Genomic DNA, 26,169 nt, shown 5'->3' with positions numbered 1-26,169 from the left:
AAAGTTTTTCTCTATTGGATATATCGACTTACAAGCCCATTTCTCATTATTTGCGTGAAGTTTTAACTTTTGGCTTCAGCATGAAGAAATCTGCGGCTGAGGCTCATTAAATGCTGTGTAGAACCTGTGGTGAGGCACTTATTAGTGAAAGAACGTGCAGAGAACGGTTTCAGTCTTTTAAGAACGTTGATTTTGGCGTGGAAGACCGGCGCAGCGGTGGAAGAGAGAGAGGTTTTCGAAGATACTCAAACGGACGGCAACACTCACAGGATATTGTTAACGAAAGCAGCTGATGCGTCTGTGCCGAGCACTGAAAGAGAAACGGCCGCAACGCAGCGACATACATGAACACGTGATTTTGCAGCATGTCATTGATCGATTCCATGTCACAAAACCCATCAGGACATACTTGCAGACGTTGAAACGGGGAGTCCTACGCCACCCGCCGTATATCTTGCTCCCTCTGACCACCCCCCTAACCATCACTTCCGGTCATGTATGAACAAGTGCAGAATACAATCGGGTCATGGACCTCCTCCAAAGTCGACCAGTTGTGCCGCCGCGGGATTCTTATGGTGCTCGAAAGCTGGGAAAAAGTTGTTGCCAGCGATGACCAGTACTTCGAATCGTCAATTTTTTGTTAGTTTTGCGCAACAGAGCTTCGAACTTCGAGGAAAGAACGGTTGGAGCAAAGTTGTAGACCTAATAGGAACAAGTTGTTACGTTGTTATGGTCTTCAGTGCTAACACAGGTTTGATGCAGCTCTCCATGCTACTCTTAATCTCCGAGTAAATATTGCAACCTACATCCTTCTGAATCAGCTTAGTGCATTCATCTCTTGGTCTCCCTGTATGGCTTTTACACTTCGCGCATCCCTCCGGTACTGAATTGGTGAACCCTAGACGCGTCAGAACGTGTCCTACCAACTGGTCCCTTATTCTAGTCAAGTTCTGCCACAAATTCCCCTTCTACCCAATTCTGTTCAGTAGCTCCTCATTAGTTACATGATCTACCCATCTAATCTTCAGCATTCTTCTGTAGATCCACATTTCAAAAGCTTCTATTCTCTTCGTGTCTAAACTGTTTATTGTCCGTGTTTCACATCCATAAATTGCTACACTCCATACTTTCAGAAAAGCCTTTCTGACACTTAAATCTATATTCGATGTTAACGATTTTAACAAATTTCTCTTCTTCACTAACGCTTTCCGTACTATCGCCAGTCTACATTTTATATCCTCTCCACTTGTACAACCCTCAGTTATTTTGTTGGCCAAATAGCAAAGCTCATCTACTACTTTAAGTATCTCATTTCCTAATCTAATTACCTCAGCATCACCTGACTTAATTCAAGAATTTAAGAAGACTCGGATATTTCACTAAGAAATGTCCATTATACATGTGTTAACTAGCACATATTTTATGACTTTTACATTTAAAAGATGTAGCTACTGCAAACTTTACGAAGAAAGAGGAATAATCAGATTGAGATTCGAACCCTCGATCCATGAAGTGTACTGAAATCCCAGACTTCAATGCTACCGGTTCAGCTGTACATCCCGCAAGTGTACTCAACTTTAGTAAATACAGTTCCTCGGAAAAGTTCAAAGCTAAATTTTTTCTGTAGACTTTTGTAAAACATAGAAGAGCAGCTTGTATGGGGCCCCTTTTTAACAGGCAGCGGCGCCAGGTATTGGCAGTGCGACAATCAGACCACAACAGTACGGGCTGTACACGATTTTAAAATGAAAACTACGAAGCTAAAGTACGCTTAAGAAAAACACTGATGGTTGTTAAGGCATCAGAATATCTTAAAGTTTCATTTAACGTAACGTAGTAATAAGATATCTAACACATACGTGAGACCTACTTCGAAGAGTATATCAACATTTTGTAATCTCACACAAGCACACATCAGCATTAATTTTTCCTGTCTGTTCAAAAGTTTCGAAAGCTTGGAGAGGCGTAAGATTCCTGTTGATCTGCATAATTTTTGAAGATTTGCCTGTTTTACTCTTGAACTTTATTTTTTGTCACAGTTTTCAGTATCACACAGTCTTTAAAATTTTCACTTCCATAACACCACAATTTACATTGTTAGTGTCATCAGAGGCATGCCCACTGCGCCTTACACTCTGCGTTGCTCACAATATTCCAAAGAGTTTGAAAAGCAAAAGAGTTTACAAACTTTCTTGACAAAAGAAGTATCATCACCAAGATATAACGTTATTTTATAAACGATACCAGAAAAAAATTTCATAATTAGGTTAGATTGTGCAATTAGTAATATGTATTTTAAGCATGGCAGATATTTCGTAATTTCAAATACCTCTAAAAGAACAGTAATTTTAACTGTATGTATGGAGTACTAACAAATTAATTTCTTTTTATACGTTTTAGCCTGAAATATAATACATTCTATTCAAAATCATATGAAATTCTTTTAGTGAAACAGCTGAGATAATTTTAACCTATACAAGATTTAAAATATCTTTTGATATCGCCTATTTCTATAAAAAAAGGTTAGGAAAGGTGTCTCATTACAACCTGTGTACGGCTGCTGACCAATCATCGCGTGTGTGTTTGCGTACATCATGATTATTCTTAGGACGTATAAAGTATATACTTATCCAGTGTTTGATAACGAGAGCGCCCAGCGACTCTCAACAAACATCAAATATAATTCCAAACCTGTTCTAAATTTTTTCTCGCTTGCAGCCCCGCTTACTAAATTTTGTTTATTCAAGCAGTTTACTTCCCGCATCAGGCACGACATTTCAGTGTATTATTTCTTTTCTGATAACTCAAAGCGGTATCCAGGTTGCAAGCAGTTTCACATATACCACTGAAGATACCTATAAAATTTTATCATTGTACGACACACAGCTTAGGAGAGGAACTACGTTTCCAAATAAATGTAAATAGGTCTGAATATCGTTGGTGTAAATACTTACGGAATTTAAAAACTTATGTAGGGAGGTAACTCTGATATGCCTCTACCGGGTACCTTCCTGGATTATATTAGAGAACTGAGTAACATATCTAGCTCCAGAAGACAATTAATGACATATCTCCTGGAGCAACAATAATGACTACCATTCTCCTCGTACACATTCTTTGCCTCTGTACATCCTTGTTTCCAACCAGATCTTCCTCATTTCCCCGTGCGCTTACGTGATGCAGTCTTCTTAAATTTCCTTTCCTCAGAGCTCAGTGTGTCAAAAAACATTTATTTTGTACACCTATTCATTCTATTTATATGTGCCACTATCATGATTGTTATTGTTATTATTATTATTATTATTATTATTTATTATTATTATTATTATTACCATTGGCATCAAGAGCAGTAGTAGCAGCCAAGAGTTCATTGTGTTTCTTACTGACATTGACTCACACACTGTCATATTAAAATTGTTATTTCTTAGGTAACTATGACATAAAAAGGTACTGTATGGGTGAAAACCTGGACTGATGTAAGAGAGGGAATGATGGCCCTAATCAGATTAGGTTTAATAAACAAAGAAAATGTATGGCCTATGCTTATCTACAGAATTAAAAAAAAATTATATCACCTTTTCCACTATTCTATGGGTGAATAATTAGAAGCTAATAAAACCGACATAACTACTTTTTGTGTTTTCAACCCTAAAGGTTTTACCTGCTTAACATCATATATTTAACAAGTCAGATGATTTGCAAAGCAACAGACGTCTAATTAACTTTTCATAACTGGGATTCACAGTCATGTAAAATTTTTTTTGAAAGATATCATGTTTATGCCAGTGACTGTTATACTCTATATTTCCACAACTGCAATTTCGGCTTTAGGCCATTATCAAGTGAAAATGTTTTCGCTTTAAGCCATGTCAACTTTATACAGGCTGCCAAATTTATATGTCGTTGTCATTTTCTGCACTTGATAATGGCATAAGGCCGAAATTGCAATACTGAAAATAAAAAGTTTAACAGTCACCGGCGTAAACATGATGTCTTTCTATGAACAGATGTCTGATGCTGTTTTATACATGGGTCTTCAATTCCTTAAAGAATCTGGGGTAGGGTGTTGTTGGCACCTTAGGAAAGTAGAAGCCTGTATACTCAATCTGTATCTCAATGCCTGTGATGATGCCACAGGAGACGCTGCGGCTGTTCCCGGTGGTTCCGATGCTCTCTCGGGTGGTCGGGGAGGAGATATGGTTGTCCAAAGGACAGGTACCAGTCCCGAAGGGCGCGATACTATTCGTGACGCCCTTCCTCACGCACCGCCTGCCGCAGTTCTTCCCAGACCCGCTGAAGTTCGACCCTTCGCGCTTCCTGGAGGGTCGAAGTGGCGAGGAGCACCCCTGCAGCTACCTGCCGTTCGGATTGGGCTCACGCAACTGCGTGGGCTCCCAGTACGCGCGCCTCGAGGTCAAAGTCTTCCTGGCGACCGTCTTGAGACGCTTCCGGTTTCTGCCGCACAGCCGCTGGGAGGATCTTGAAAACGCCACGCTCACCATCACCATACACACCGTCAAGCCGATCGAGGTCTACTGCGTGCCTCTGCAAGAGTCTGGCCTATAGCGCCACCACCTGACACATCCTCGGACTTAATTGGGTTCCTGGTTAACGACCAGAGGTCCTTCTGCTATCTGGTCACTGCCACTGGGAGGACTTGGAACGCTACATCCTTTCCATCATCTGTCACATGATACACATCAGGAACTCCGCTCCTGCTAGCACTTAGGATTGCTCTCATGACACTAATAAAGCTCATTGTTTCCTAGCCAGTATTCACAGGAGATTCATCATTTTGATGCACAGCCATTGAGAGGACCTGGGGCACAATATATTCTCTTTCAGCCTGCACACTGCCCAGATGATAAGGGTTTCCAGTGTGCCGCTGCAGATGTCCACTCTGTAGGAGCACAATGTGCCCCTGGACCTCAGTATGTTCGTGGTGAACAGCGGGAGTCACTTCCGTTCCTGCTAAACAGCCACTTGGAGGACTTGCAGTGCTACACCCTTTTACATCGGCCTTCACATCAAGCAATCACAGACACATGTATGCTCCTCCTGGACCTAGCACATCTAACTGCTCTTGTGACATTGTCTTCCTAGCCAGTTCTCACAGGAGATTCAGCTTCCTGTTACACATCCATTGGGAGCACCTGGAAGACAAATGCATTCTCCTTAAGACTTTACATGGTTCATGCAAGTAGATTCTGCTGCATGGCACTAATCACATAATAACACACTTTACATTGCTGGAACTCATTCTCTTTGAGGCCATCATCCTAAGGCACTTCAGTTTCCTACTGCACAGCCATTGGGAAGACCTAATTCATCCCACTCTCCACCAACCTACATACTATTGTCATGGCCTCCTGCACGCCCATAAACAAACCCAGCCTGTAGCACTGCCAACACACTGCTGGACCTCTTGATGCATATCCAGGAGGTCATGTGCTTTCTACTAAACAGCCACTGACAGGATAACTTCGCATCTATCAGCCTTCACGGCATCTGATCAGGGACTCTTGAGCACTTCTGCAAAGGCCTACAACATAGAGTCACTCCCACGACATACTAAGTTTCAAGGTTTTCCTACCCAATACCCAGGTGATGCACAACTGTTGGGACGAGCTGGAGGATAGGCCACTGAGGACAATGCATTCTCCTTGAAACTGTGCGCCATCCACCCAGCCTTCAAGCACGTGATCAGGTACTCCTGCATTCTTCTGCAGAGGATGGCTCTCATGACACTGCTAAACCTAAAGCCCTTCCTATCCAAAATTCAGGTGCTAGACAACCATTTGGACTACCTCGAGGATAGTTCATTCTCTTTAAGACTGTACACCATTCATACATGCAGGATCTACCACATTCTAGCAATCACATAGCATTGCACTCTACACTGCTCGAGCTCATTCTTTTCCTGTTCTTCATCCTGAGGCACTTCAGCATCCGGCCACACAGTTATTGTGAGGACCTGGAGTACATCCTGTTCTCTATCAGCCTATAGACTATAGGGTGATTAGGGATACCAGTGTGTCTCTGAAGAGGCCCAGAAAATGGAAAAACAAGATGGGCCTGGTTTGAGGCACTGCCAGTTCCTGCTACACAGCAGCAGGAAATGGATGGCAATGCACTCTCCTTCAGATTATATACACTTATCAGCCATAACATTACGACCACGTGCCTAATAGCCGGTATCTCAGCCGTTGGATCGGATAACAGAGGCGACATATCATGGTATGGAAACAGTGAGGCATTGGTAGGTCATTGGAGGGAGTTGACACCACATCTCGACACTCCAGTCACCTAATTATCACAAATTCCAAGAAGGCCGGCGATGAGGTCTGACGCCACGTTCAGTGACATACTAGGTACGTTTGGGCGAGTTATTGCGCCAGCACATCAATTTGAGCTCACAACTGTGTTCCTCAAACCACTCCACCACACTCTTGGCCTTTTGACATGGCGCATTATCTTGTTGAAAAATGCCACTGCTGTCAGGAAACATGATCGTCACAAAGAGATGTACATGGACTACAACCAGTGTATGATACTCCTTGGTCGTCATGGTGTCTTGCACAAGGTCCATTGAACCCATGGATGCCTATATGAACGTTCTCCAGAGCATAGTGGCGTCGCTGCCAGCATGTCTCTGTCCCACAGTATAGGCATCAACGAGCTGTTCTCCTGGAAGATGGGCCAGCGGGGGTGGCCGAGCGCTTCTAGGCGCTACAGTCTGGAACCGCGCGACCGCTACGGTCGCAGGTTCGAATCCTGCCTCGGGGTCCTTAGGTTAGTTAGGTTTAAGTAGTTCTAAGTTCTAGAGGACTGATGACCTCAGCAGTTAAGTCCCATAGTGCTCCGAGCCATTTGAACCTGGAAGACACTGATGAACACTCTCCCATTGGCATGATGAAGAAGGTATCAGGATTTATCAGGCCATGCTGTGCTCCAACACTGCGCCAATGTCAAGTACCAATAGTCATGTGTCCATTTCATTTGTAACTGTCAATGTTGTGGTTCAAATGGTTCAAATGGCTCTGAGCACTATGGGACTTAACATCTATGGTCATCAGTCCCCTAGAACTTAAAACTACTTAAACCTAACTAACCTAAGGACATCACACAACACCCAGTCATCACAAGGCAGAGAAAATGTGTGGTGTTAACATTGGCATATGCATTGGTTGTCAGCTGTGGAGACCCACCGTTAGGAGTGTTCAGTGGACTTAGACACTTGTTCTCTACTCAGTATTAAAGTCAGATGTTAGTCCCACCTTTATTATTTTTCCCGGCTGGTCATCCTACGATGTTCGACATATGTGATGAGGGTTGGTCGCCAATTTTCAGGAAGTTGGGATGTGGTTTCACCTTGTTTTCACCAGATGTTGAAATACTGACTGCAGCACTCCTCGAACACCAGACAAGTCAGGCACTTTCCAAGCAGACAGATCGCTTGCCTTCCTCATTCTTCACATGAACAGCATACTCATACTCCATGCACCATGTGTGTGTCAGCCTAGCAGTCATTCATCACCAGGAGACGCTGCTATTGCCTCGAGGGGTTTATATCAATAGTAAATCAGTGATGATTATGTTCTACCTGATCAATGTTTAATCCATTCAATCAGGGTCTCTTGTTTGCCTGTGCAGGGTCTCATCACATAGAGCACCCTCCAAATAACTAGACCCGTCAGTCTCCATAGCCAGTACCCAGAGGAGACTTTGTTTCCTGCTACATGCTCACTGGAAGGATAATAAAATTTTATCACCATATAGATCATCTATCTGATAACCGTCTCGTTTGTTCCTTCGAAAAGCCTAATATCATCACTGTCCATTCTGCAGAAGTTTAAGTTCTTCCTGGCTAATATTTGGAGTGTTTCCCTTTACTACAACAGGTCTTTTGGGACGACATGGCATACAATGCATTCTCCACTGGGATACATAACATCCAGTTAATCAGTCTTGAGATGCTTAGGCCCACAATAACAAACACTGATGCTGGTCAGAGTCTTCCTGGCCAGTGGCCGAAGGTACATCCGCTTCCTGCTGTGCAGCTGCTGGAATAGGCCTGGCAGTCAATGTACCCACTATCAGACAGTACACTATCCAGCTGATGATCAGGGCCTCCTGTATGTCGCTTATGCAAGAACCCAGTGTAAGCTGTCCATGCAGGTTGAGTCTTTTGCATACTTCTATACGAGCCCACTGCATACCATAACACTCCACACTATTAGAACTCAGGGTCTTCCTGGCCACCATCGTGAAGCGCTCCCACTTCCTGCCACACTGGTGCTGAGATGATCTGCACCACAATGCCCACTCAGTGCCCTACACCCTGGTCAACCAGGGCTTCCTTCATGTCTCTGGAGGATCCCAGCATATACTACCACCATTCGCACGGATGGAGCTGAAGGTCTTGCTGGTCATTGTCAGGAGGTAATTTTGCTTTCTGCTGCAGAGCAGCTAGAATGATGTAGGGGACAGTGCACCGCCTGCTAGCCTCCACACTGTCCACCACATGTCTCTGCAGGTGCCCCCAACAGGCAGCACCTATGACTGCTGTCCACACTGATGGGCAACAAGCTGCAGCTTATCTGATGAGTGGTTTCTGATGAGCACTTCGAATTGAGATTTCTCTATTGAGATCACATACTGATCTATATATGCAATAATTTGTTGATACTCCAATTTTATTGTGTAAAATATCGCTTCTGTTGTTAATGTTTGTCTTCTGACGAAGTGTAGAACTGTTTCTCTTATTGGTGTGTATGGGTATTGTCTAGGTTGTAATTACTAAGATAATCTGGAAGCATTATTCTCTACGAAAAGTAATGCTATGGCTAATTAGGGATATATTTTATCTATGTAATATTTTGTCAATGTTGATTATATTTGGTGGAGAAACAAGATAATATGCATTGCTGTGTCAGGAATAGGACGTGACAATATATATAGAGCGCTATGTGGATATTATGATATGACCGTTTTGAGTATTTTGCTAAGTGAAAGCGACATGAAGACTGTGGTATGCTGCATTATAATGCAAATGGAAGTTACTGCTTGCTTAAACTCAACTACTATTAAAAGAGTGTGCTGGTGCACTTGAGCTGTGCGGGAGATGGAATTTTGATAAGAGGGAATTGTTAATAAGAACTGTGTGAAATGTATTAGTTAAATCCTGAAACTGTAATTTTGTTCCTCAGAGATTTTAAGCAATCAACTTTTCTGTGAGCATTGAAATGAAGTTCAGGCAGACAATATCTGACCGATTGTATGGGCCATTCGCTCATTTTGCACTTTGTGTGTGTGTGTGTGACCTAAAATAAATGTACACAATTTAATAAAATAAACCTGGAAATTGTGTGTGCTGTTGACAGTATTATCCGTGTTTTGTCCTAATTAAACATCAAACTCCACTCCCGAAACGGTGGACAGCCAGTTTAGAAACTCAGCACTTTAAATTCTAATTTTATGCTTTCTGGTATGAAACTTTGGAGTAAAGTCATTACCAAGATCGTCCGTTTGGTCTAGGTGTACCGGCGGTCGCAGATTTTATTGAAGCATCAGCAAGGCCACACTATCCTGAGGGTGTGTCACAACAAGTTTAAATTTCGGAGGGTGGCTAAACATTCTCCCAGTCTGAAACAAATCGATTTCCCGTCCTCAATTTTTTCTGTGATCAAGGACATCGTGTGCTTTGTCACACCTCCATGAACTCATAACCACTTCAAATAGCTCATCATAATTTAATTTTTTCTCAGAAAACAGTAAACACCAGCGATTTATGTGTAAAAATAGCAGCTATAAGTAAAATATTAATCGAAAAACCGCAAGACAACTCAAAACATGTTCGCCTACTCACGACAACGTCTCGTTACTCGCAAACTGGAAATAAATCTGTGCAATTTCAGTAATTACCACATGAAAATTATGCAGTAATCTGCCAAACGCTTTAATGATTAGCTAACAGAAACGGCGATTATCGCAGAAATTTTGTAATTTTGTTTGTGTTTTAATCAGCAAACCAGACCACCATCAGTAATGATATCTTTGAAAAAAGTGTGTATTGTCGGTAATTAGTACAAGTAGTGCAATAATAATAATAACAACAATAATAATAACTTACAAGACAAACGAGTAATTCACTGCCGTTGCATTTTACAATGTTTTATTGATATTACATTTCTACAGTGATTACTTCGGCATTTAGTTTCTACAGTGTTTTCAATGACGTTCTACTTTTTCTCTAACCTTTAAAAAAATAAACTTGGTATGTAGTATTGCAACTTTAACTGTCTACTCAAAAGATTTAGATGCACACAAACAATTTACTCTTCAGATGAAATAGTGCTATAGGTGAACATTTTTGTTACACATAATGGGCTTTTTTCCCAAATTCAGTTGCTGTAAAAATATGGTCACAGTTTATAAATAACTAAATTCTCAGTAAGTGCAATGAACTGTTCTTGGATGAGGTAATTTCACAAACCTTCGTAAGTAGCTATACGTCTTAACAGAATAAAAATATAGGGCCTGAGCCAATTTCCTTGTTTTCCGAGACTATTGAGTTACTTTACCAATGGTTTGAAGTTTCAAAACGTCCTTCGACAAGTCTCTTACTTTTTTATAATCAACACATCAGTAGCACATTGTCTGCTTGAACTGTCATATTGTGCTTAGAGCTATGTTTGGATTTGGAAGACCGTAACAGTGACCATTACAAACAGATGCATTGAGCATCAAATGAAAGAAATGCCACCATAAGTTTACAATAAAAATTTTACGGAACAAAAACAGAAATTATGGGGATGCGTCGGTTTCTCCAGACTTAATGAAAACCAGGAAGTGACGAGCCTGCGGCCGTGGAAATGGCGGCCGAGTTAACGTTGGCAGCGCCGCAACACTTGTGTTAGCCGCTCTATGGAATTTTAACTCGTTGGTATGTCATCTGTGAGTTTCCCCTCATCTTTGGCGGAACTCAGCAGTGACAAGAAAAGACTGGGCTGCGATTAACAACAGCGTCCATGGTTATGAACTTACAACTATTAGAGCAGAATTATGAATAAAGTTAGTTAAACGATGAAAGATTATCACTCTAGAGAAAGAACTCATTTATAATTCATTGACTAAGTAAAACAATCTTTTAGCCTGGTTTCGATAACCAAAGTGTTGGATTTTAAGTCCACTTTCTAGTAAATAACTGATCCCAAAGATGACAGTGAAGCAAAGGCAAACATGTCAGCTTTCTAAATCTGTCGATTCTTGACTTAAACTGTAAAAGTTGTTTTTGTTGACAGTTTTGACAAATTACGTATTTTTTAGAAAATTCATTAGGACAATAATACGAAACTGATAAGTACAGCATTTACAATAACTATGACTAAACGTACGTTGGAGTAGATCTATGCACTGTAATGGAATTTTTTGTTATTTAGATGAAGGAAACAAGCTTTCTCTGATATGTAGGAGTTGCAGTATTGTCTAGAGATGAATAATTGAACTGAGTTTGTTCATTCAGTCATATGTATGGGGCTACACAGATCTGTTTCTTAATTTCTAAAATTCCTAACTGAGTGAGTTTTGCAGCCTTTCCTTTTATTTTTGGGACTTGCACGTACATATTATGTATTTGTGGTTTTCATTTATGCTGTGCGAGGCAAAGAATGCATATAATCTCCAACGTCCGTGCAGTCTCTGAATCCAGAGGTGACTGACCTCCCAGTCTGTTCACTATAGCAGGACTAACAGCCCCGGGAGATGACGTTACGAATTCCACTTATCATGATGTCTGGTTCTTTACCTTTCGAACTGAACAGACATTTACCTACTATCTGAGGTACGTAGAAAACTTTTAAAATGTTGATTATCCATTTCAAGTTTTCCTCATGAAATGTAGACTCCACCATTTCATTTTCCTTCTATATATACAGAGGGCTCCAAAAAATGTATCCACTGTTTAAAAGTCCATAACTTGAAAACTAATTGCCGGAGTTGTCTCATTTTTGGTGAAACTGCAGCTTAAAGTCCAACTTAAAGATATCACTGTAGGTGTTCGAACTGGTCGGCATTAACATCCACCCACAAACGATGCCGCCGAACTGCAGCACGAACTACTCACTGCCACGTGTTCAGTTGGATATTTGCACATGAATGTACGGTGGATTCTCGAAGTTCATCCAGTGTGCGTGGCTTTTGTCGATAAACGACGTCCTTTAGTGTTCCCCACAGGTAAAAGTCCAGAGTAGTTAGGTCTGGGGAACGTGGTGGATACTCCACACCTCTACGGCCTATCCATCTTCCTGGTAGATTTTCGTCGAGATACGCTCTAACACGACTTTGGTAGTGGGCTGGGGCACCATCTTGTTGAAAGTAAACTCTTTCGTCTCCATACAAGTCTCGGATGGCAGCTAAAATGGATGTCTGAAGCTTCTGAAGGTACACCTCACCGGTAACTGTGCCGTCAAAGAAGAATGGCCCATTCAAGCCCCGGTAAGACAACCCACACCACACATTTACTCCTGGCAAATTCACGGCTTTGTCTACATGGACGTTCGGATTTTCGGCGGCCCAGTAGATGCAATTGTGGCGATTTACTGTACCATTGAGTTTGAGCTGTGCCTCATCAGATCACACAATCATCTCTGCAAACTCTTCACCGTTGCTCACCATGTTAGTAAGCCACTCGCAGTACTCCATTCTACGATCTGGGTCGTCCTCGTTCACTGCGTGTAGCAATCGTGGGATGTAGCACTTCCACTTTGCTGTCTTCAAAATTCGCCGAACCCTTGAGCGACTCACTCCAGTTTCACGGGCACACTGTCTCACAGACTTCTGTGGTGAGCGAGTGAATTGTTGTAACACACGACGGGAGTTAGCTGGACATGTTACTGTTACAGGTCGTCCAGATCATACATCTTTAACACAGCCTTCGTCTTCAAATCTCTCTCGAATGCGACGAATCGTTAAACGTGTCGGTGGCTCTGTTTGATACTCATTTCGCCATTGCCGTTGAACCTCATTAATGTTTTCGTACTTAAAATACCACTTCAAAACTGACTTCCTTTCATCGAATGTAAGCCTTGCGCCAGCCATGTTTACTCAAGTAACTAGATGCAACTAAGAACAAAACACTGACTATCTGGCGACTATCATCTGACAAAACAAAACAACGCAATACAACACTTGTGTGGCGATTGCCGGAACTACCAAAGATGAGACAACCTCGTCAATTAGTTTGCCAGTTATGGACTTTTAAGCAGTGGATACATTTTTTTGGACCCCTCTGTATATTGTTCACCAGGAGCAGTAAGGATGTGGCTTGCTTCTTCAGTTTTTACTGAGATATCTGTCAGTAATGTTGGAATAAAATTCATTATTTGAAGCTATTATTTTTATTGTATTGAGTTCCAGATCACAGTGTTCTCGGGACATGAGGATAGAAAGGAGACGATGGATCATGTGGTTTTTTTTTTTTTTCTTTATTGTATTTCAATTCCCCATTGGGGCGGGCTGGCAGCAGCATATGCGCTGCTCTTCAGCCGAAAGCCATAGAACAAAACAATAGAAGACATTTAAAAACAGCAAAGGAGAGAAGAAGGCGCACATAGATATAAAAAGGGAGAACATCATGGAAGGCAATAGACAAAGAAAAAAAAACGGGGTGACTGTAAAATGGAGATAAAAAACTGTTTAAAAGTAGCACACACAAAAAGCGACACACCGCGACGCTTAAAAGAACACAAGGCACAGTATGACTGGAGCATACAGGTGTTGACGGATGGCATAGCACACAACGTAACACTGACGGCGAACCGCAAGGCAGTACACAATTAAAATCACACCTCTTGACGCACACGAGAAACAGCACTAAACACAACACTGATGTGGCACACTGATGATGATCAATACAGAGGATCTGCCAGGTTCAAGGAGATGAGGGAGACCTGAAGAAGGGAGGGAGGGGAAGAGATGGGGGAGGGTAATGGGGGGCGCACGGAAGAGGGCCAGGTAGGGAGGGATGTGGGAAGGAGAGAGGCAAGTATGGGGTGCAGGGTCTCAGGGGAGGGGGGGATGGAGGAAAATCCGCTCTGGGAGAAGGAGGAAAGAGGAGAAGGGGGCCCTTATAGTTGGAAGGAAGGGTATATGTCACGGCGAAGTTCGTCATCCGGGAGGGGGAGGCGTTGGAAATTGCCCTGATGAAGGAGATGGAGAGTGTGGAGGTGGAGACAGGGAGGGATACAACGACAGAGGCGCGGCAACGGGCGGGGGGTGGAGAGGAAGGAGGAAACCAGAGGGTGGGGGGGATCAACCCTGCGAACAATGTAAAGGATGCGGAGATGTTGGAGGAACAAGAGGAGGTGGGGGAAGGGGATCAGTTCATACAGGAGCCGTGTGAGGGAAGGAAGGCAGATACGGAAGGCAAGGCGGAGCGCATGGCGTTCAAGGATTTGGAGGGCCTTGTAAAAGCGGGTGGGGGCGGAGATCCAGGCGACGCTGGCATAACAGAGGATAGGACGGATGAGGGATTTGTAGGTGTGGAGGATGGTAGAAGGATGCAATCCCCATGTCCGGCCGGACAGGAGTTTCAGCAGGCGGAGGCGGGAATGGGCTTTCTGCTGGATGGTCAGGAGATGAGGGGTCCAGGTGAGGTGTCGGTCAAGGGTGAGGCCAAGGTATTTCAGGGTGGGGGTGAGTTGGATAGGACGACCATAAAGGGTGAGGTAGAAATCATGGAGGCGAAAGGAGCGAGTGGTGCGGCCTATGATGATTGCCTGGGTTTTGGAGGGGTTGAGACGGAGGAGCCACTGGTTACACCAAGTGGTGAACTGGTTAAGGTGGGTTTGGAGGGTACGTTGAGACCGTTGAAGGGTAGGATAGAGAGCCAGGAAGGCGGTGTCATCAGCATATTGGAGAAGGTGGACTGGTGGGGGTGGCTTGGGCATATCAGCTGTATACAAGAGATAAAGGAGAGGGGAGAGGACAGAACCCTGGAGGACGCCAGCCGTGGGATAAAAGATACGGGAGTTGGTGTTGTGGAGGGTGACATAGGAAGGACGGTGCGAGAGGAAGGAAGCGACCAGACGGACAAAATTGATAGGCAGGGCGTAGGTTTGGAGTTTAAAGAGGAGACCGGGATGCCATACACGGTCATAGGCATTTTGGAGGTCAAGGGAAACAAAAATGGCGGAGCGACGGGAGTTGAGCTGGAGGGACAGAAGGTGAACAAGGTTGAGGAGTTGGTCGTCAGCAGAGAAGGAGGGTCGGAAGCCACACTGGGTAAGGGGGAGGAGGTGGTGTTGAGCAAGGTGCCGATGGATACGGTGGGAGAGGATGGATTCAAAGACCTTACTGAAGACAGAGGTGAGGCAGATGGGACGATAGGAAGAGGCAGCAGAAGGGGGTTTGTTGGGTTTGAGGAATAGGAGGACGCGGGAGGTCTTCCACAGGTCAGGGTAGAAGCCAGTAGAGAGGATGACATTATAGAGATGGGCGAGGACAATTAGGAAGGAATAGGGGCTTTCTCGAAGGTGACGGTAAGTGACACAGTCGTGACCAGGGGCCGTGTTGCGTTTGGACTGGAGGAGAAGTTTAATGTCTTGTGCTGTGATGGGAGTGTTGACGTCGGAGGGGGGCAACTGCCCCAAATACTGGAGACTAGGAGCAAGTGGAGCGACTGAGGTATCAGCACGTTCCATGACGGTGGGGAAAAGCGAATAATCAAAGTGGGGATCATCGGGGATGGAGAAGACCTCGGAAAGGTGGGAAGCGAAGTGGTTGGCCTTACTGAGGTTGTCTGGAAGGGGGCGATCGTTATGGAGAAGGGGGTAGTGGGGAGCGGAAAGGGAACCAGTAAGAGGATGGAAGGCGGACCAGTACTTGGAGGAGTTGATAGGGAGGGTGGCATTGAGTCGTGTGCAGGTCTGGCGCCAGTCCCGGCGTTTCGTTGCTGTAATAAGGTTCCGTACGTGTCGCTGTATTTGCCGGTGGCGTTGGAGTGTATCCCTGTCACGAGTGCGGAGGAAGGAGCGATAGAGGCGGCGGGATTCACGGAGGAGGAGGACAGCCCGCGGAGGGAGAGTGGGACGGTGTGGGTGGATGGTTTTAGTAGGAACATGGGCCTCCACAGCGTCAGTAATTACCGTCTGAAGGAAGGACGAGGCGCGGATGATGTCGTCAGCATGGCGATAGGTAAGAGGGTGGCTTTCGACCTGGGTGGAGATGGAGTCCCGGTAGGCATCCCAGTTGGCACGGCGATAGTCATGGACGACCTTGGGAGGGGTGCAGGTTGCGGAGCCGGAGGGGGGCGGTTTGCAGACGTTATGGTGAGAAGGACAGGGAGGTGATCGCTACCTGTGGGGTCAAGGACGGCGACAGTGATACACCCAAGGAGGTTGGCGGAGGCAATGACAACATCGGGGGTGGTGTTACTTTCGGGTCGGGTGTGCTGGGGAATGGGAACAAGGTCACCCTGGATTGTGGAGAGGAACTGATGCCACCGCCGAAGGGCAGCAGGAGTGCGGCTATGGATGTTGAGGTCGGCGGCAATCACATAGGTGGAGAAGGTGTGGTCAATGTGTGAGATGAAGTCATAAGGAGGAGGAGCAGTGGAGCGGACATAGATGGTGGCACAGGTAATGGTGAGGGAGGGGAAGGGATCATGTGGTAGAACTCTGCAGCTTTGTAGACTGGGATTAATGTGTCAGTAAAAGAGTATTTTCGGTGAATTTTAAATTTATGGTAGCTACTTTCTATCTGTAAGCTGATGTCTCGGAACTTAATGCTCGAAAACCCTAAAGCCGTCGGCACACGGACCCTGCTGTCGAACGTCACTGCTGAACGTGCCGAGTTCAACGTGCTGCTGAACGCTCAGAAATGACACGACTTGTGCATACGGTACGTGGGCCCCAACGTGGTATACGCGTTCACAACGCACTCCAGCGGCAGCTGCGGGATGTTTCTGGCTTGTCTAACTCGTAAACACTGTTTACTAAATGGGTGCGCGTAAAATTCCCGCGTTAACTCTATTAAAACGCACATTTTCTCCATTGTCCATAGACTAGTCACGTTTTTGTACATGAAATATACACAAATAAAAACTTCAATATCCATGTACATGTTTTAAGACGAAGAGAAAAGTACCATGTCCAATAAGTAAGGACACATGCCTGTAAAAGTTCTATTACAAACAGTGCAATACAAATTTGCAGTAGTTCTCCGCATAAAATAAGAATTGTCTCATCATTCTCACATTTCAGTGAAACTCCAAGGCCATTTTTACTTGATCACTGTTCCTACTCAGTAGGAAAATCTTTGCAACATGTGAGTTACGAAACGTAAAAGATAAAGAGCAAAATACCATTATACAAGTAGCGCAAGCTATCCTGTAGATTAAGCCAATCGAACAAACTCACTCCTCAAAAGAAGGTGAACTTATATTTACATAACATCAAATAGTATAGTATATACTTATATTAATGTAATATCAAAGCATCAGAATCTATTACGCGAATGTTAGGGAAAAAAATTTGATGTGGCGAGACGCGGACCACCGCCATTTCACGCATTTCATTTGGAATAGGTAATGCTACTCACTCCACTAAACCGATAACAAACATGTATTAGCCAATCCTATGTTGTGACACGTGGTAACAGCTTTGATCGTAGCTGTGTTACTAACTGAAATTCAATTATAACAAACTGTACCAAAAACAATCCGTTTTGGTGTATCCTTAGTGTATCGTTGCCTTCATATGGCATACCGCCGTAACACGCAAGTTACAATAATATTTTAGCCACGGATAAGATGTTTCTCATTATTTTATTCCAACGAATCACACAGTTAACAACGAGTTTTCGAATGATTCTCAATTTGCTGGTGCTCATAAACGGCATATATACGTATGATGATGATGATGATGATGATGAGTCCCATACTCCTTTGCAGAGCGTAGGGGAGCGACGCGGGAAACCCGCGCCGCCTTACTAGGCAAGGTCTTAGTGGAGGTGGTTTGCCATTGCCTTCCTCCGACCGTAATGGGGATGAATGATGATAATGAAGACGACACAACAACACCCAGTCATCTCGAGGCAGGAAAAATCCCAGGCTGGAAATGAATGCCAATATGGCGCCTCTGTGCTGAAGGGAGATGGGGTGCATGTGACGTAGGTGGCGTTGTGCCATCTGATTGGTCAACGCTCAGAATATCTAACACGCCAGATATTGCCTTGCACGTTTTGAAAGACTCCCGAACGTGCTGTTCCACGCTATGACGCCAGAAACTCGGCACGCTCAACGGTCAACGTTCCGATGCACGGCCCGTGTGCCGACGGCTTAACTGCATTCTGATCTTTGTGCTAGCGTGCCGTTGATTCATATTTTTCATGACCTTATGAGTTGCCTTTTGCAACCTTTCCATATACAGGGAACATCATCGACATATGTGTACCAATGCGCAACATGGTTTGGCAATGGTTCAATGATAAGAAAATCGGTCTCCCACTTGTCCACGCACTTCGCTGTTAGCAAGAGGAATAATGATGAACCCGTCGCCTGACCATCGGTTCCTTGAAAGCAGAAATAATGTTGACTAAAATAACATTCCGCTGTACTAAATATGCTCAGCTGTTCTTCTCGATTAGTGTTGCGTAAATAAAATGATAGAGACACAGTATCTAAACAGTCTTTAAAAGGGAATGCTTGTGAACAAGCTGTGTACATCCAAAGAGACTAACTTCTATTTGCCGGAATTTTAGCATCTGTTAACTTGTTAAGTAGATCTAAACTGTTCTTAATGCTATATTTCCCTGTGAAACTCACTGCTCTCCTCAAGATGGTGATCATCCTCCTGGAAATATTGTGTACTGGAGCTAGTACTGCAGGTACCACAGGACGGTCCTGATTCGTGGAATGTGGGTAAGCCATGCAGTTGTGGAGTCCTTGGATTCATTTCAAGAATGCTCTAACAAACGTATTGTCAAAAATGTTGGAGCACTTGTTTACTGTCTCCTTAAACTAGTCACTGTATGTAGTTCTTCGGTCCTTCCATAATTTTCGTATCTGTACTCACTGGAAAACTTCTTCCACTTTGCTGATATACACGGACCTGACTAACGTTGCGGGACAGCGGTGTGCATGTACACACGTGGCGGCTGTATCACTATCACAAGGAATCAAAGGGCAGTCCATTGGCGAACCTGCCCCTTGGTGATTTCTGTGGAAAGGTTTCCCACGTGTTATGGCTGCACAAGGGATTAACAGACTTTGAAAGTGGAGTGGTAGCTGCAACTGGACACATGGGATATTCAGTTCGGAAATATTATGGGAATTTAATATTCCGAGATCCATAACGTCAAGAGTGTGTCGAGAATGCCAAATTTCAGGCATTAGCTCTCACCGTGGATAACGCACTGGCCGACGGCCTTCACTTAACGTCCGACAGCAGTGGCGTTTGCGTAGAGTCGTCGGTGCTAATAGACAAGCAATACTGCGTGAAGTAACCACAGAAATCAATGCAGGACGTACGAAGAACCTATCCGATAGGACAGCGTGGCAAAATTTGACGTTAATGGGCTGTGGCAACAGACGACCGACGCTAATACACTACTGGCCATTAAAATTGCTACACCACGAAGATGACGTGCTACAGACGCCAAATTTAACCGACAGAAAGAAGATGCTGTGATATGCAAATGATTAGATTTTCAGAGCAGTCACACAAGGTTAGCGCCGTTGGCGACACCTACAACGTGCTGACATGAGGAAAGTTTCCAACCGATTCCTCATACACAAACAGCATTTGACCGGCGTTGCCTGGTGAAACGTTGTTGTGATGCCTCGTGTAAAGAGGAGAAATGAGTACCATCATGTTTCCGACTTTGATAAAGGTCGGATTGTAGCCTATCGCATTGCAGTTTATCGTATCGCGACACTGCTGCTCGCGTTGGTCGAGATCCAATGACTGTTAGCAGAATATGGAATCGGTGGGTTCAGGAGGGTAATACGGAATACCGTGCTGGATCCCATCGGCCTCGTATCACTAGTAGTCGAGACGACAGGCATCTTAACCACATGGCTGTAACGGATCGTGCAGTCATGTCTCGATCCCTGAGTCAATAGATGGGGACGTTTGCAAGACAACAACCATCTGCACTAACAGTTCGACGACGTTTGCAGCAGCGTGGACTATCAGCTCGGAGACCATGGCTGCGGTTACCCTTGACGCTGCATTACAGACAGGAGCGCCTGCGATGGTGTATTCAACGACGAACCTGGGTGCACGAATGGTAAAACGTCATTTTTTCGGATGAATCCAGGTTCTGTTTACAGCATCGTGATGATCACATCCGTGTTTGGAGACATCGCGGTGAACGCATATTGGAAGCATGTATTCGTCATCGCCATACTGGCGTATCACCCGGCGTGATGGTATGGGGTGCCATTGGTTACACGTCTCGGTCACCTCTTGTTCGCATTGACGGCACTTTGAACAGTGGAGGTTACATTTCAGATGTGTTACGACCCGTGGCACTAACCTTCATTCGATCCTTGCGAACCCCTACATTTCAGCAGGATAACGAACGACCGCATGTTGCAGGTCCTGTACGGGCCTTTCTGGATACAGAAAATGTTCGACTGCTGCCCTGGCCAGCACATTCTCCAGATCTCTCACCAATTGAAAACGTCTGGTCAATGGTGGCCGAGCAACTGGCTCGTCTCAATACGCAAAAATGGTTCAAATGGCTCTGAGCACTATGGTACTCAACTGCTGAGGTCATTAGTCCCCTAGAACTTAGAACTAGTTAAACCTAACTAACCTAAGGACATCACAAACATCCATGCCCGAGGCAGGATTCGAACCTGCGACCGTAGCGGTCCTGCGGTTCCAGGCTGCAGCGCCTTTAACCGCACGGCCACTTCGGCCGGCGACTCAATATGCCAGTCACTACTCTTGTTGAACTGTGGTCTCGTGTTGAAGCTGTATGGGCAGTGTACCTGTACACGTCATCCAAGCTCTGTTTCACTCAATGCCCAGGCGTATCAAGGCCGTTGTTACGGCCAGAGGTGGTTGTTCTGGGTACTGTTTTCTCAGGATCTATGCACCCAAAATGGGTGAAAATGTAATCACACGTCAGGACTAGTATAATATATTTGTCCAATGAATACCCGTTTATCATCTACATTTCTTCTTGGTGTAGCAATTTTAATCATACGAAATCACCAGCAGCCATCGTGACCATATTGCTTGGACCGTAAACGACTGGAAAATCGTGACCTGGTCAGATGACTCCTGGTTGCAGTTGGTAAGAGCCGATGGTAGGGTTCGAGTGTGGTGCAGACCCCTCGAAGCCATGGACACAAGTTGTCAACAAGGCACTGTGCAAGCTGGCGGTGGCCTCGTAATAGTGTATGTTGTGTTCACACCGAACGCACTGGGTCCTCTGGACCATCTGAATCGGTCTTGGTTATATTCGGCTACTTGTAGACCATTTGCAGCCATTCATCGTCTTCATGTACCCAAATAAAGATGGGATTTTTATGGATGACGATGTACCATGTCACTGGGCTACAATTGTTCCTGATTACTTTGAAGAACATCCTGGGCAATTCTAGCGAATGATTTGTCATCCACATCGCCTGACATGGGGATAATCGAGATGTCAGTGCGCGCACAAAATCCAGCACCGGCAATACTTTCGCAAGTAGGCTATAGGGGCAGAATGGCACAATATTTCCATCGACTTGTAGAGTCCGTGCCACGTCGAGTTGGGCAAAACAAGGTATGACACGATATTAAGAGGTACCCCGTGAACTTTGTCACCTCACTGCATTTAGCTGTTGCGTCCTTCCGTAGTTTTTGTACTCTCATCAACTGGGAAAATTCTTCCACCCTGCTTGTATAATCTGTTTTATTTAATAGCACTACAGGGCCTCCTTTACCTGCTCTAGTCACTTAAAACTACGACTGATATCAGTAATAACGTGACTGTGATAGAACGGATCCTGAAGACGGGTGCGTGCCTGTACGAAGTTACATTATCATCCGACCACGTCTGCTGGGTGCTTCACGTTTTGTGCAGGCAGTGTACACTGAGGAGACAAAAGTCATGCGATACCTCCTCATATTGTGTCGAACCTCCTCATTCCAGGCGTAGTGCAACAAGTCAACGTGGCATGGACTCAACAAGTCGTTGGAAGTCCCCTGCATAAATATTCAGCCATGCTACCTCTATATTCGCATAACTGAGAAAATGTTGCCGGTACAGGACTTTGTGCACGAATCGACTTCTTGATTAAGTGACATACATTTTCAGTGGCATTCATTGCAGACGATCTGGATGGTGAAATCATTCAAAATGTCCTGAATGTTCTTCAAATTGGTGAGATGGCGTACTGCCATCCATAAAAATTCCACCGTTACTTGCGAACATGAAGCCCGTGAATGGCTGCAAAGGGTCTCCAGGTAGACGTACATAACTATTTCCAGTCAATTATCGCTTCATTTCGACCAGAGGATCCAGTCCAGTCCATGTTAACGATGCCCACATCGTTATGGAGCCATCTCCAGCTTGCACAGTGTTTTGTTGACAAACTGGGTCCATGGCTTCGTGGGGTCTGCATCACGACCGACACCTACCATCGTCTGTTGCCAGGTGAAACCTGGGTTCATGTGACCAGGCCACAGTTTTCCAGTCGTCTCAGTCATCGATATGGCCACGAGCCCAGCAGAGGTGCCGCAGGCGGTGTCGTGCTGCTAACAAAGGCACTCGAGCCGGTCGTCTGCTGCCACAGCCCATTAACGTCAAATTCCGTAGCACTTTCTTAATGTGTACATTCGTTGTACGTCACACATTGATTTCTGCGGTTATTTCGTGCAGTGTTGCTTGTCTGCTTAGCACTGGAACCATACGCATATGCCGCCGCTGTTGGTCAAGTGGAGTGCTTCGGCCACTGTCTTGTCCGTCGTGAGAGGTGGTGTTTTAAATCTGGTGTTCTCGGCAGACTCTTGACTCTATGGATCCTAGAACATCGAGTTCTTTGACAATTTCCGAACTGGAATTACCTATGCGTCTAGGTCCAACTACCTGTACAGGATGGCGGGTATGGGCAGGCGGTGGGCGTTATGGAATAATAGAGTAATTTTTATAGAAAGGCCATTTATTGGCTAAAGCATGATGAAAGGGGCTACATAGGCCTAGGGAGGTGAGGGTGAGCCAGAGCTTACAATTTGGCGAACATTGTTCGCGAAGCTACCGAAAGTTGTTGTCTGCCAAAACTAAGTCCACAGTGCCGTAGCACCGGGAGAAGCGGGAGATGTTCAGTGCCACAGGACGCGCCTCCGACTCGCGGGTGAGCAAGAATACAAGAGAGCGGGCCCGGCGACGGGCGGCCGGGTATGTTCGACGTACCACGCGGGTTCCTCCACCCTGATTGGTCAGGACCGAGCAAACCGTGCGGGCGGCATGGAACTTTCCAGAGCGTTGCCTGCTAAGCGACGCCTGGGACGGCGTTACCTCGTCAGCACACGAGAGAGGCGCGTGAACAAGGTGCCCTTTCTCGGTGCTGACTTCCTGTTACTAGACCGTGGGACGAAAGAATTTACAGGCAGCTAACACTGCCGGCCGTGGCTTGGCCGTAATGGAGTAATGAAGTTACCGGTTGGAGGCTCATATAATAAAGTAAAATCTCCTATTGTCTGGCTCATCCTTTACATTCCTCCCCCTTCCGTGGGAGCGGAGAACGTATGTGAATTCGCTCAATGCAATTATTATTTGAATGTAAACAAATTTAAATTTATCTTGCAAAAGAAAGTGAACATTGGCCCTCACGGAAGACGGCAGGGGTCTTAATCTATGGGAGGGTATAGAGACTCTAAAGACCTCCTAAGGGTCGCAAGGGGACTTACACATGTCAACAATATTGTGTGTATACAAGAATCATCATAAAACATCAAAACATCGTAAAACATCAGAACATCATAAAATATCATAGAATATCAAATCAAAATTAGAACAAAACGTAACAGTGTGAATTAGGTAAACATGCTAGTGTTCTTGTTGCTAAGATGAGGTAAAAATATCTTTTTTTTTTGCTTTTGTTTGAATAAGTTGGAAATTTAAACACATCACCACTGATGAGTCACGAGGCGGCGTGAGGTGTTGTCCTCAGCGGGCAGCGCGCAGGCTGCAGGCAGGAAGGGGGCGTGGCCGTGGCCAGGTCCGTGCGCTGGAACTCAGCGCAGGGTAGGGGGGTATGAGGGGAGATTCACACGTTTCAAAACACAGTTGAAAAGGGAGTTATTACTAAGGGAACACTTCACTACACTACGCTAGTTTCTCCAATATTAGAATTGCACTCTTAAAACTAAGGGAGGGCACATGCCTGATAGGTTCTTGTTTTCTCTTTATAGTTGAGTTTAGTTTGTGTCTGTTTACCATTCATTTAAGTGCCAACAGGCGAACGTAAGAAATTTGTCCTTTTTCATGTTTTAGCAAATCATCAATTGACGTTAGGATGTGATTATTTGATTTTTTAGGTAAAACTTGAACGTTAGCTGACAAGGGAATCATGAATGGGCTTTCAGGTATAAAAAACATAATTAAAGGGGGCGCGAATACTAAGTGAGTAAGCCGTAGTGGCATGAAACGTCATTAATGGCGTTCCGGCAGGAACCGTTTGCTAAAGATCTGCGCGGAGTCTACGTTAGAGTGACAGCAAGGCCGAATCTCGCGCTAAGTCAGAAAGGCGCGCGGCAGATAATTTCCAAGGCCAGCGCGGCGTCAGGGCTGCACGCGGCAGCTGAGGGGTCTACGACTGTCAAATGCCGACTGTCAAATACAACAAAATAGAAGTGGGATTACGCGTGACATAAAGCTAGATGAGCTGTTACAGTGGGTTCTGTTTAAAATTACATTATGCATCAGTAAGTTGGTTCGTAACCAAGTTCCTATGACATCCATTTGAGCCCAAACATAATTCTTACACAAACATGAAAATATAAAAACGAAGCACTCAAATATCATATTATTTTGCTGCATATTCCATATCGCTAAACAAAGTAAGTGCCTCTTTGGGCTGACTCTCTACGTGTAATAACGTTCACATTTTGAGAAGAATTTTCTCGTCACTCAATATATTTACTGAACACCATCAAGTGAGAGTGACAAAGAAAAGTGACACCAGTTTGGTGCAGGTGGGACATAGATTGTGTCGTAGGATGTCAACGCTGTTGCTAACGAAAGGAGAGAAACAAAACTCGACGATGTCCATAGTGGACACAGAGAGTATAAGGAATTGGATTAGAAAAGACTAAGTTGAGCGTAATTTCTGAAGGACTTTTCCTTCATGAAGGTATAGTGCGCGGCGCATCGTTGACACGACGTTATCGCCTCCTTAACTGTGTAAATGACAATTCTGCGACTCCAAGATAGCTACTTCATACTTCTTCAAACTCGACATCTGTCACCTAAAACAAAACTTTACTGCGCGACAAAATTCACTGTCTTCATCCTCTCAACATCTTGCAACAAAACTTTACTTTGCGACCAAATTCGCCGTCTTCATCCTCTCAACATTTTGCGACTAACTTTACTTTGCGACCAAATTCGCCGTCTTTATCCTCTCAATATCTTGCGTCTAAACTCGCTGTCTCTATAACTCCGTAGTGCTGGCCTCCTCGGGCCCAGCTGGTTGCTTAAAACTCCGTCTATCCTTGCTTGTATCGCAGTGTCCTGGGACACGTCATACAGTTAAATGCTACTACTTCAATAGTCGGTATTCCTTCGGAAAATACAATGGGAAAACAAAGAAGGCTCAAGGTTTTGAACAGAGATTTCCGCTTACTGGCGTTTAGCTGCGGGCTAGACGCGGTTCGCGTCTGACGTTGCCTGATCAGCTGTCGTCAGAGAGCACGGAACACTGTTCTCGTGAACTCTTCTTCGAGATGGAAGATCAAAGTCTGGGCTGAATAGTTTTGTGTCTGTTGAAAGTTGACAGATCAAAGTGGGTAGGATGGACTGTGCCGCGAAACTGAATAGTGAAGAAACGACACAGACAGCTAAGGGGCCGCGCGGGAGCCAACCGCGTCACGTAATTACGTGCCCTTGCGGGTGGTGCATGACTCTTCATGTGTTGTTCTGTTGATAGTGGAAAGATGAAAGTGGGTA

General features: G+C 44.8%; 1 protein-coding gene and 1 long non-coding RNA gene across 4 annotated transcripts in view; both read left to right on the top strand.

Moving 5' to 3' along the window:
- Positions 1 to 9,385, top strand: part of LOC126424544 (uncharacterized) — a 227,052-nt gene extending 217,667 nt beyond the window's left edge. The window contains exon 2 of the long non-coding RNA XR_007576191.1: positions 5,444 to 9,385. This is a non-coding gene — a long non-coding RNA (uncharacterized LOC126424544). The remainder of the gene's footprint in view (positions 1 to 5,443) is intronic.
- Positions 1 to 9,385, top strand: part of LOC126424543 (cytochrome P450 4g15-like) — a 176,315-nt gene extending 166,930 nt beyond the window's left edge. For all 3 annotated transcript variants that reach the window (XM_050087286.1, XM_050087288.1, XM_050087287.1), the window contains one exon: positions 4,138 to 9,385. In XM_050087286.1, the coding sequence (XP_049943243.1) occupies positions 4,138 to 4,566 (429 nt within the window). In that variant the 3' untranslated portion in view covers positions 4,567 to 9,385. The remainder of the gene's footprint in view (positions 1 to 4,137) is intronic.
- Positions 9,386 to 26,169: the final 16,784 nt, after the last annotated feature.

The sequence above is a fragment of the Schistocerca serialis genome, chromosome 10 (genome assembly GCF_023864345.2).
Source record: "Schistocerca serialis cubense isolate TAMUIC-IGC-003099 chromosome 10, iqSchSeri2.2, whole genome shotgun sequence".
Taxonomy (NCBI): Eukaryota; Metazoa; Arthropoda; class Insecta; order Orthoptera; family Acrididae; genus Schistocerca; species Schistocerca serialis.
Note: the sequence above shows the minus strand (reverse complement) of the source record. Positions and strands in the feature narration are given on the sequence as shown.